General features: G+C 41.3%; 1 protein-coding gene across 4 annotated transcripts in view; it reads right to left on the reverse strand.

Moving 5' to 3' along the window:
- Positions 1 to 13,133, reverse strand: part of usp46 (ubiquitin specific peptidase 46) — a 105,171-nt gene that overhangs the window by 31,300 nt on the left and 60,738 nt on the right. For all 4 annotated transcript variants that reach the window (XM_043691085.2, XM_043691067.2, XM_043691053.2 and 1 more), the window contains 3 exons: positions 6,028 to 6,257; positions 2,570 to 2,646; positions 87 to 170 (listed from right to left, as the gene is read on the reverse strand). In XM_043691085.2, the coding sequence (XP_043547020.1) occupies positions 87 to 170; positions 2,570 to 2,646; positions 6,028 to 6,257 (391 nt within the window). The remainder of the gene's footprint in view (positions 1 to 86; positions 171 to 2,569; positions 2,647 to 6,027; positions 6,258 to 13,133) is intronic.

Consider the following 13,133-nt stretch of genomic DNA (forward strand, 5'->3'; position numbering starts at 1 on the left):
AACAAAAGAAATTCTTATTAAAGGAATATGTAATCTCATGAAATCACATGAGTTACAATGCTATATTACACCTGCTATACGCTCACCTTTTCTGAGCTTCCTGTTTACTGCAACATGTTTCACAATAGTACTTGTGTTCACTGCACAGTGTTTCTGTGTTGCTGAAATCTCTACAAATCAAAGTTATAAAAATATTATGTACAGTGCAGTAATGCTAATAAAACACTGAAGAAATCATGATAATTAACTGTATTTTCCAAGAAAAGAAGATTACACCAGAGGATTCAAACAACAGAAGAAATTGAAAAACCTGAAAACTACATTTGGGATTTGAAATGAAAGATCAGCGAATAACTTTATTTTTAAAAAGTTGGCAAGTTACCACACTGAGGCACAAATACAGGCACAATGCCTTCACACATGGACTGCAGTGGTTCAAGAAGGAAGTTCACAACTACCTTCTTAAGGGCAACTAGGGATGGCCAATAAACGCTTGCCTGACCAGCAACACCCTTGACCTACAAATAGATTTTAAAAAATTAAAGTGTTAAGAACAACTTTTATGGAACAGTGCTTCAGCACCACGCTTCATGAAGGACATGAAGGCGTTGGAGACAGTGCAGTAAAACAGTAGGAGATCATTTTATTGATGAGGGACTTGAATTATATGGATAAATCAGAGAAACTAGAATTGACCTTAGACAGAATGCTGAGTGGAAATTTGATCATGCATGGTCTGGAGAGAGTAGAAACAAAACTAAATTGGTCGAAGGCGGAGAACTAAAAGACAGATATAAAGCAAGTGACAAAAGAACCAATGAAGAGATGAGAAAAAATTCATATAATGAATGTTATGATCTGGAATGCACAGCTTGAGAGTTAATGGATGCAAATTCAGTGTGGCTTTCAAAAGAGAATTTGATTAACCTGAAGGCACAAAGTACAAATCAGCTGGGAAAGAAAAAAAAAAGAGTGGAAGTAGAACGAGTCAGAGTTTAGAGTGGGTCTATCTGAACTGTTCTTGCAGCCAGCTGGCATGGACATAACAGCATGGTGTTCTCCTGTTTCAGAGAGAATACTGCAAATTGTACAGTTGGCATTAAGAGGCTGGAAATGGGATTCATATGCATGAAACAGAACATACATAATCCTGACCTTTCACAAAAATCTAATAGGGCCAAGTAAAGACATCAACTGCAAGTCAAGCATTTTTCTATGGAGATTTGAAGGAACAGAAAAATAAAAATGTATCCATTCTATTATTAAGTCCCAGCCTCATCTCACTGTATCTAGAATACATTTTCAGCAGGATGTAGGAAAAGGAAAAGAGAGAGAAACAATCAAATACGTGTACAATTCTATTTGTGAAAATTTTACAAAAATACTGCAGACATTGAACAACAGAAATAAAAACAAAACGTTGCTGGAAATATATCAGAAGTTTTCAACCACGAGGATCCTGGAAGCAGGAACAATAATTTCAAAAGAAAACTGGGTAGGCATTTGAAGGAAGTAAACAAAGAGGACTACACAGGTTTTTCTATGGCAAATATTTATACATACACTTATACACAAGGGTATGTGGGGGCTTGCATATGGTATCAGGAGAGTGGTGAGTGAGTTGGATGGGGGGAGGGGCGTGGCAGCCAACATGGACTTAATGAGCTGAACAGCCTCCTTTTGTTCCATAAATAACAATGGGAAGGGCATGTAATTAAGCAGGGTGGTGGTATTCCTGAACCCTTACCACATTACTGCCTGTCCTAAGTAAGTTCTGGACAGGAAATTCAACATTTCTACCCATTTCAACTGAGCTTTTAATTGAGCAAATAATTACCAATTAAGGGGCAGAAAATGGAGGAGTGTTAAAGATAACTTCAAAATTTTTTACATTAATAATTTTGCAGGTGGAGCTAGCTGAAAAATTGTGCAGATCTATACAACTCTTTTCCTTGTTCACGAATGCAATTTTATTGCACCTATATACAGTCAAAAAGGCAACACTACAATTCAAAGCTTACTATCATCAGCAAAGTTGGAGTTCTGAGACTTAATCTGTTTTATTCATTGCTCACAATTCCTTTTCAGCAACCTTATTCAATAGCTTACAGCCTCAAATATCAGCATTATCAGAATGGTTAGTGTCCTTCATTGGAAGAGATCAGTAAAACACAAGGAAGTCCATTACCAATGAATACCTTAGAAATAGGAATTATATACTCTGAAACTTGCTATCCCAACTTGCTCCATACTTGAGGTCATATATTATTTCATAGGAAAGCGAACATTCACCTATAGCAACAGAAATTAAAATACAAGAAAAAGTAGAACCAACCAGAGTCAAACAGGGGTACCCCTTTCAGAATGGGAAATTTGAATTTCATATTAGTCTATCCTACTTCTGCAAGGAAACACTTGTAAGACCAAACAAGGGAAAATTGCACCTGCCCCATCCCAACTTATAAAAAGCCTGCTACTGCAAGTTCAATTTGAGTCCTAATTTTTGGTGTAAAAAGAAAACAAATTTTATGTACACAATTCTTCAGATACCAATCTGATCACTATTTACCTGAGGCAATGTGTAATTGATGTGTTCTGCTCGACGTCAACTGAAAGATCAAGAAAATCTTCATCTTTGCTGCTAACCTGTGAAATTATGCAGGTATAAAGTAAAATTATATCAAAATGAATCTGGCAGTTGAGGTGTACAATACAAAAACAAGTAAGTCATGCAAAACTGTACAATGAGCTGATTAAATCATAGCTAGAGTATAGTGTAAGATTTTGCACACCACTCTCAAGAATGATGACTTGGCCTCAGACAGTGTGCTTAGATAGGATTTCAGGGAGTATTTCAATGTACAGTAGTACATTGGGTCTGTCATGCTAGGGTCAAGAATGGCTTGGTGTAGCTGCAGGACATTCTGAAGGGGGAGAAGTGGTCATGGTACATACTGGTATTAATTAATAAAAACATTTTTTAAAAAGTGATCAGGTCCTAAAAGCAGAATTTAGGGAGTAAGAGCATGAATTGAAAAGGAGGATCGTAAAAGTTCATAATCTCAGGATTAGTAGCCCTGTTTCATGCTTGTGACAGTAGAACTAACAGAATATACAAGGTGGGAAACTGTTAGAATGCATTAAGAAAGTCATAATGGGACATCTGGAAAGTCAAAACTCAATCCATCAGAATGTGCATGGTTTTACGAAAGGTAAATTGTGTTTGACTAATTTGTCAGAGTTCTTTGAAGAAGTAGTAACAAGCAAAGTGGATAATGGAGGCCCTGTCAACAATATCTGGTTTTCCAGGAAGCATTTGGAAAGCTGCCACATGAAAGGTTAATAAACAAGGCAAGATCACATGGAATTAGATGTAATATATTAGCTGAGACAGAGGACTAACTAACCACCAGAAAGCAGGAAGTCAGTATGAATGCTCGTTTCTGGATGGTAAGCTGTAATTAGTGGAGTACACAAGGTTTGGTCCTCAGGCATTAACTACTTACAGTCAACATCAGTGGCTTGTTACATCTTCAAAAACGCAGGCAAATTAGTCAAACACGATTTACCTTCTGTAAAACCAGGCTGTACAAGACACTAGTACGGCCACGCTTGGAGTACTGTGTACAATTCTGGTTGCCCTGCTATTGGAAGGATGCTATTAAACTGGAAAGGTTGCAAAAGAAAAACGATTTTCACAAGACTCAAAGGTTTGAGTTATAAGGAGAGGCTGTATAAGCAGGGACTTCTTTCTCTGGAGCATAGGACACTGAGGGTTGATATGGAGGTTTATAAAATCACTAGGGGTACAGATAAGGTGAATAGCCAAGGTCTTTCCCCCCAACCTAAAGAGTCCGGAGGTGCAACTTTTTTACACATACGGTAGTGTCTATATTGAATGCACAACCAGAGGAAGTGGGTACAATTCTAACATTTAGAAGACATTTAAATAGGTACATGGAAAGGAAAGATTTACAAGGACATGGGCCAAATGCAGGCAAATGGGACTAATTTAGTTGAGGAAATCTGGTCAGCATGGACAAGTTGGGCCTGTTTCTGTGGTGTATAACTATTACTTGGATGAAAGGATAGAATGTACTAAAGACACATTTTGCAAATGACACTAAAACAGATTGGCAAGTAAGTTTCAATGAAGAAATATGAAGTTAACAAATGGATATGGTTAGGTTAGATAAATGCGCCAAAATATGGCAGACAGTTTAATGTTGATAAATGAGAGGTTATCTATTTTGGTTGGAAGAATGACAAGGCAACTTATTATTTAAATAGAAAGAAACTTTAAAATATTTCAATGCAGAAGGATCTGGGCATCCTTGTGCACGAGTCACAGAAAATTTAGTATGACAGCACAGCAGGTAATAAGGAGGGCAAATGGATTTTTGGGATTTATTGCTGAACAAAGAGTATAAAAGTTGGGAAGTGTTGCTGCAATTGTACACGGCCTTGGTGAGACTGCATCTGTTTTATTATGTACAGCTTTGGTCCTATTACTTGAGGAAGTATGCAACTCCACTGAAGGCTATTCAGAGAAGATTCACTAGATTACATCCAGAGATAAAAGGCTTGCTTTATGAGGAGAGATTGAGCAGTTTGGCCTATACTTCAAAGAATAAGTGGAGATCTAATGCAGGTATACATGGTGCTGAAGGTGATTGACGAAATAGATGTAAATCTGATGTTTTCTTTACGGGGCAATCCAGAACAAGAGGTCATAGTTTTAGGCTAAGGCTTTAGCATTTGAAACAAAGATGAGGAGGAATTATCTCAAACAACCATACATCTGTGGAATTCATTACCCCTCAGTGTAATGGATGCCAGGACACTGAATAAATTTGAGAAGGAGATACACTGATTTCAGTTAGTAATTGGTTAAAGGGATATAGGGAGCATGTAGGAGAGTGGAGCTGAAACAGAAATCAGCAATGATCTAATTAGATGATAGTGCAGGCCAAAGGGGCTCAATTGTCTACTCCTGCTCCTAGTTCTTATGAATACACGACGGGAGAAATGGTGTAGGAGGGAGGGGTTCCGATCCTTAAGACATTGGGACCAGTTGTGGGAAAGATAGATGGTTTGCACTGCAACAGAAAGATGACCAGTATCACTGCAGAGACTTGTGCTGTAGAGGAGGGTTAATGTACAAAGGGTCCTTATGTTCCTGTACAATGAAAGCAAGCATATAGGTAAAGCAACAGTTAAACAGTTAGGAAGGCAAATGGTATGTTAGTCTTTAGTGCAAGAGGTGTGAGTACAATTGTCTTATAACATCCTTGCATAGAGTTTTGTTGAGGCCATTCCTGGAGTGGTGTGCACAGTTTTTGACGCCTTATCCGAGAGAAGTAAATATTGCATTCTCTCTATGCCAAAAAGATTCATCAGACCAACTCCAGGGTCGGCAGGTTGGTCATAGGAGGAGAGGTTGGTTCAACTGGGCCTGCACTCACTCATGTTTGGAAGAATGAAAAGGAATTTGCAACAAAGTTCTGACAAAAGTTGGAGACTTGATGCACAGATGATTTTTACAAACCAGAGAATCCAGAACAAGGGGTCATGGCCCCAGCAGGCCATTTTGAACTGAGGCAGGGAGAAATATCTTTACTCAGAGGGTGATGAAGCAGCTCTGTGGACTTCTCAACTACAGAAGGCTATGCAAGTCAATTCACTGCATATGTTCATGAAGGAAATACATTTCTAGAAGCTAAAGATGTCATCAGAGATAGTAAGAATATGGCACTGAGATAGAGGGTCAATCATGATTGTGTTGAAATGTGGAGTGGGGTCAATGGGCTGAATGGTCAACTCACTATTTTCTTTTTCCAGGTTTACTCAAGCTCCGTACTACCAAATGACTACAATTAGTACACAGGAAGATACAGACAGGGTGGGAGACAAATAATGCAAACAAAAAAAACCTCTCTCCTCCCTCTTCCACAACATGGAATGAAGCAGTATTGAGAAACAGCCAATATGACACTGCAAAATGATCTAAAAAATAAATTTACCTACCGTTTCACAGTTCAGGCATCGTGTCTCATTAGTGAGTGTTCCTTGAAAGATGTCATGCACCCAGGTTGGTTCAGGCTTGCTGTTCTCTTCTATTTCATTTGCATTTCCATTCTTCAACTTCCCATTTTGTTTCTCTTGCTTCTTCTCCTCCTGCAAGATGTCAGCGATGGTGTTCAACAGGTAGTTCAGAAACTCATGTGCATCTTGTTGCATGTAGTTATCAAACAAGTCTATGATTAAAAGAAAAATAAATGTGGACCAACTTTTAAAGGGCTTATAGTTTAGAATAAATGATGGTACCATTACAGTACAGCAGTAAGGAACTCTTCACATGACCTTCCTCCCTCATACCATATAAAAGATCTGACTTCACATACTAGCATACAGTGGGTGGCACAGTGGTTAGCACTGTTGCCTCACAGCGCCAGAGACCCAGGTTCAATTCCCGCATCAGGCGACTGACTGTGTGGAGTTTGCACATTCTTCCCGTGTCTGCGTGGGTTCCCTCCGGGTGCTCCGGTTTCTTCCTACAGTCCAAAAATGTGCAGGTTAGGTGAATTGGCCATGCTAAATTGCCCGTAGTGTTAGGTGAAGGGGTGAAATGTAAGGGAATGGGTCTGGGTTGATTGTGCTTCGGCAGATCGGTGTGGACTTGTTGGGCCGAAGGGCCTGCTTCCACTCTAAGTAATCTAATACCAGCAATGTAAAGTACATTTAAATTTTCTAATAATAATGAAATCTTCTCCCAATAAGTATATTTGAGTGAGAAGTATTAAATGTTAAAGAACAGGAACATATAAAAGATTGAGTCTTAAGAATCAGGTCTACATTATCTATTCTAGCATTAACTGATCCACCAAGGTTAAAGTGATTAATAAATCAATCTGTATCTTTTTCACAAAGCTAGTTCAATACATTTGCTTCAGTCTTTTGAAGTTATTAATATTTTTTGTATGCTGGACTTGAGACCATTAGTAGTATCAAGTTAACATCTGCACTATTGGCACTTGATTATTTTTGGAAAATGCAAAAGCATAATGACAGAGAGTAGTTTGATTGGAGGGGTCATTGTGCTGCCGACACATTGATAATGGCAAGGCTACTGTTATGGACTAGGCCAGAGCTCCTCAAAGTATTTTAAGTAGGTAGCCTAGACCATAGTGAATATTCCAGATGTGATGCAGCTGGTCAAACCACTTGGCTCTAAGTAAAACAGAATTTATTGAAACACTACGTTGAAACACCAACAAAAGAAAACATAGAATAACTTAACTATTGGAAAACTTAACCGACCCAATACAGCAACTTAACTAAGGTGTTCCAATCCTGTAACAAAAAAGGTAAGTTCAAACACAGGTTCTTACAGGCAGGAGGGAACAAATTCCAAAGAGATTTCAGAGTGAAAAATCAGTCAAGAATTGTCTGAAGCATGGAATATTTCCTTGGACTTAAGCATCTTGCGACTGCTACAGCTAAGCCAAACTAGACACTTTGACACCTCTGCCTTTACGACCTCTCTTGACAAAAACCAAGGACAAAATAATCTTTTCTAAGCGACAGCATCGCAACACTACACATTCATTACCTCTCTTTCAAAAGTGAGAAGCTTATGTTCCTATGATCAATCACTTTACTACAACAATATACTGATACAAAACGCAATGGACTGAGGAATCAATATTGGTCCAGGGAACAGCTTACTATGGGCAGACAGTCATTACCTATTTTCTGCAACGCTGAAAATGCAAGACAAAAAGGAAAGGCAATATTGCCAATGTTGAGTCTGCACCAAAAATCTATACTACCCCCACTTTCCAGCACTTGGCCCATAGCCGTGAATGTTATAACATTTTACGTGCTTGCCAAATGCTTGTCAAAAGGGACAAAAACAGAAACTGCTGGAAAAACTCAGGTCTGGCAGCCTCTGTGGAACCAAAGCAGAGATAATCGTTTGTGTCCAGTGACCCTTCTTCAGTACTGACTGTAGCTGAAGAATCTGTGTCTGCGTCAGCTTGTGCCTGCAGAAAGTAAACGATAGGTAGAGATGGACTCCAGCGAAAGAGAACAGCAATTGCGCAGACAAAGTAATGGCAGCTTAGGAAAATTAGTAACTGCTAGTGGGGACCATTAGTGGCAGAAAATGAGTTGTTTCTGTTAGTAGCCCACGTGATGACAAGGTCTGGAGTGCAGGGTTGGGGTAAGGACATTGGAGAAGGTGCTCAGGCCCTAAGATGATTCAACTCTATATTGAATACTGAAGGCTGTAGGGACCCCAAGCAGAAAATGAGATAATGTCCTTCCAGCTTGCGCTGAGCTTCACTGGAGACGACAGCAGGCCCAAGGCAGACACACTGGCCAGGAAACACAATGTGTTGAATTGGCAGGCAAAAGGAATTCATGGTCATGTTCGCCTCAGACTGCACCTCAGATTTGCCTTTTTGTGGGGTAGTTGGAACATTTTTTTGTTCTAGTCCTATTTCAGCTTCCACACACAAATCTTTCTTCAGGACACCAATGACATCATTGGTGCTGCTTCCATCTCTCGGAAGGAATTGAAAACATTTATCAATTTCACTTCCAATTTCGACCTTGCTCTCACCTTTACCTGGTGTTGGGGAGATTTCACTGGGGTGTTTAATGTAGGGCTAGGGAGGGTGACACTAGTTCGGCAACAGACACTTCTAGTTCCAGCCCTGAAATGGTTAACAACAGCCAAGCGAGCTGCTGCTGGCGACTGCACGAGTACCTGGCTGGAGCTTGTAAGGGATATGCATAATGTTAATTAAATCTTGGAGCCTGTAAATACCAGCCAGTATCAATTGCCCCATCGAAACTCGGAATTAATAAAGAAACCGATCGGAATCTGTAACTGTTAGACAAGTGTTAATTGCTCTATCGGAACCTGTAACTGTTAAGTGTGAATGGCTCTATTTAAGTCTAAAGTTGATAAGTGTAATTGTCAATTTAGTTAAACTGAAACTATTGAAAATGGCTAGCCTGTTAGACGCATAGTAATTCCTTGAAACAATGAACTATCGAATACGGGATCGGAACTGCTCCCGGGGATGGCTGAGCTATTGTCAAGCACAGCAGGAGCTGGACAGGCACTTCGATGCGGCCAATAGGAGGACGGATCCCCAGCGCGCGCAGATGAATGGACCAATGGGGAAGGCGAACTGATCGGGGACTCCAGGCAGCGCGAAGTATAATTGTGTCAAGTTTGAACGAGAAGTGAGAACACCTTCTCCAACGAATGCATGCTTGTAGATTCGTTGTACCAGTTAAGATTCTGTGAATAAACTGCTGTCTGCGTCTAACCATAGTTGCCAGTGTGAGTCTCTCCTTCCGAAAGAACACTCAAAGACGGGACCCCGCGGGTCCGTCTTAACACTGGTCAGTTGATTTCTGAGTCCTCCTTCAATATCCATTCCTGGAGTCAGACTGGCCACCAATGTACATGATAAAAACACTAATACCCAATCACCTGGACTATACATCCTCACACCCTGCTTCCTGTAAAGACTCCATTCTATTCTTCCAGTTTCTCGGTCTCCATTGTATCTGTTCTGATGTCAGCTTCTACAAGGGGGCCTCCGAATATCCGCCTTTTTCCTCAACAGAGGATTCCCTCACCATCCTGGTTAATCGGGCTCTCAGTCGTGTCCAACCCACCTCCCAACCTTCTGCCCTCATCCCATGTCTTCCCTCCCACAACACTGATTGGATGTGAATGCTGGTGGGGTGGTAAGTGAGGACCATGGGACCCCAAAGGATTATTGGCAGCCATTTCCACCACACCTCTATCCCCCTCTCGTCAGCCTTCTGCAGGAACTGTTCACTCGGGGAATCTTGGTCCACTCCTCCATTCCCACTGCCTTCCATTAGCACCTTCCCAATCACAGAAGGTACAACACTTGCCTGTTTGCTTCTTCCTTTGGATAGTGAGGAAGGAGGAAGTAATCTACCCATACTACACTCAATCTAATATTCACTGCTTACAAAATGGCCATCTCTACACTGGGGAGGCGAAATATGAGCTAGGTGACCCTTTTGCAGAACATCTACATTCTGTCCACAAACTTGACCCTGGGCTCCCCATTGCTTGCCACTTCAACTGGAAGTACAGCGTCTCATTTTCTGCTTGTGGACCCTGCAGCCTTCTGGACTCAATATCAAGTTCATCATGTTAGGGCCTGAGCACCTTCTCTCATGTCATTACCCCCACAATTACACACCAGGCCTTGTGATCACATGGGCTGCTGTAATAAACAATGCATTGTAAGCTAATAATGGTCTCCTTTAGCAACTACTGATACTCCCAGGCTGACTTTTATCGATTGCTTGGTCTAGGTAAAAGTGAGGACTGCAGATGCTGGAGATCAGACTCGAGTTTGCGATGCTGGAAAGCCATCCCTCATATGGGGCTTATGCTTGAAAGGTCGATTCTCCTGCTCCTTGAATGCTGCCTGAACTGCTGTTTTTCCAGCACCACACGCGCGATCCCATTCCTTTGACTGCTCAATTGCTGTTCTCTCTCTTTCTTGGCTCCCCCTCCCACCTATTGTTTATTTCTCTTCACACCCCAACTTCAGCATATATATCAACCTTTTCATAGCTCCATTCAGTTCTGAGGGGTCACAGGGCCTGAAACATTTACTCCGCTTTGTCTTCGTAGATGCTAGACATGCTGAACTTTTTCAACAATGTGTTTTTTGGATTTCCCACATTCACAGTTCTTCCATTTTTCTTACCTTTTAAAAGGAGAACTTTCCCACCTCAACTACCCTTCAAAACAGCACATTCTAAATTCCCACCACTTACTGGGTAAGAACTAAATTCCTCAAATCCCCTTGAAACTTCATTACAAAATCATGCCCTTTCCCTTTCAGGGACACAGTCGCTTTCTATCCACCCTCTCCATGCTCCTCAAACTTGTACACCACAAATCAGGTCCCCTCACATCCTTCACTGCTCTAAAGAAAACAATCCAAGAAGATCGTATGAGGAAAGACTGAGACACTTGGGGCTGTTTTCATTCGAGAAAAGAAGGTTTAGGGGTGACTTGATTGAGGTGTACAAGATGATTAGGGGGTTAGATAGGGTTGACAGTGTGAACCTTTTCCCGCGTATGGAGTCGGGTATTACAAGGGGGCATAGCTTTAAATTAAGGGGGAGTAGATATAGGACTGAAGTTAGGGGTAGGTTCTTCACTCAGCGAGTCGTAAGTTCATGGAATGCCCTGCCAGTAGCAGTGGTGGACTCTCCCTCTTTATGGGCATTTAAGCGGGCATTGGATAGGTATATGGAGGATAGTGGGTTAGTATAGGTTAGGTGGGCTTGGATCGGCGCAACATCGAGGGCCAAAGGGCCTGTACTGCGCTGTATTCTTCTATGTTCTATGTACTCACACTCTCTTCATAGACAAACTGCCCCATCCCAGGCAGTATCAATTACAAAGCTCATTTCTGTTTCTTTTGTCAAGTTATCATAATTGATATAGGCAGCAGTAATTGCTCATGCCTTTGTTACTTAGCTCAAACAGTAATCCAGTATAACACTAACGAGTCACAAAACTGGACACAAACTGAATCAAGATGCCAAAAACAAATGAATGTCTGAAGACTCTGGGACGATAACTTGGAGTTTAGAAGGGAGGGTGTGGGGGGTGGAATCTGACTGAAACTTTCAGAATACTGAACGGCCCAGATAGAGTGGGAGTTGGGAAGATCTTCCCATTGGCAGGAGAGACGACAACCCAAGGGCACAGCCTTAAAGGGAAGACCCTTTAGAATGGAGAGAAGGAGAAACGTCTTCAGCCAGAGAGTGGTGAATCTGAGGAATTTATTGCCACAAAAGGCTGTGGAGGCCAGGTCGTTGAGTATATTTAAAACAGAGATAGATAAGTTCTTGATTGCCAGGCGATCAAAGGTTACGGGGAAAAGAAAAGTGGGAAAATGTGGTTGAGAAACCTGTCAGCCATGATTGAATGGTGGAGCAGACTCACCGGGCCATATGGCCTAATTTCTGCTCCTGTATCTTATGGTCTTCTCTTGAAATTTGCGCCGTTATCGGATTTATTTCCGATGAGATATGTAGCAATATGCTTTGCTCAAGAGTGAAGATGAATAACATAATTATCTTTAATATTGTGCAGAATATTCCTTTTAATATGCATCATCTTCCTGTCCAATACAAAAACAACTGTTATGTAAATATAAACTCAAAAACCTACGGGATTTTCTGGGAATAGGCTAAACTTCATACATGAATACCTGCAGTGTAAATTAATCATAGAGTCATAGAGACGTACAGCATGGAAACAGATCTATCGATCCAACCCGTCCATGCCGGCCAGATATCCCAACTCAATTTAGTCCAACCTGCCAGCATCCAGCCCATATCCCTCCAAACCCTCCCTATTCATATACCCATCCAAATGCCTTTTGAATGATGCAATTGTACCAGCCTCCACCACTTCCTCTGGCAACTCATTCCATACACATACCACCCTGTGTGTGAAAAAGTTGCCCCTTACGTCTCTTTTATATCTTTCCCCTCTCACCCTAAACCAATGCCCTCTAGTTCTGGACTCCCCGCCCCCTGGGAAAAGATCTTGTCTATTTATCCTATTCATGCCCTCATGATTTAATAAACTTCTATAAGGTCACCCCTCAGCCTCCGACGCTCCAGGGAAAGCAGCCCTTGCCTACTCAACCTCTCCCTATAACCCTAATTCTCCAACCCTGGCAACATCCTTGTAAATCTTTTCTGAACCCTTTCAAGTTTCACAACATCTTTCCGATAGGAAGGAGACCAGAATTGCACGCAATATTCCAACTGTGGTCTAACCAATATCCTGTACAGCCACATGACCTCCCAACTCCTGTACTCAATACTCTGACCAATAAAAGAAAGCATAGCAAACGCCTTCTTCACTCTCCTATCTACCTGCAACTCCACTTTCAAGGAGCTATGAACCTGCACTCCAAGGTCTCTTTGTTCAGCAACACTCTCTAGGACCTTACCATTAAGTGTATAAATCCTGCTAAGACTTGCTTTCCCAAAATGCAGCACCTTGCACTTAACTGAATTAAACTTCATCTGCC

The sequence above is a fragment of the Chiloscyllium plagiosum genome, unplaced genomic scaffold, assembly GCF_037043375.1.
Source record: "Chiloscyllium plagiosum isolate Xiang-an unplaced genomic scaffold, Cpla_swu_hap1 HiC_scaffold_1, whole genome shotgun sequence".
NCBI lineage: Eukaryota > Metazoa > Chordata > Chondrichthyes > Orectolobiformes > Hemiscylliidae > Chiloscyllium > Chiloscyllium plagiosum.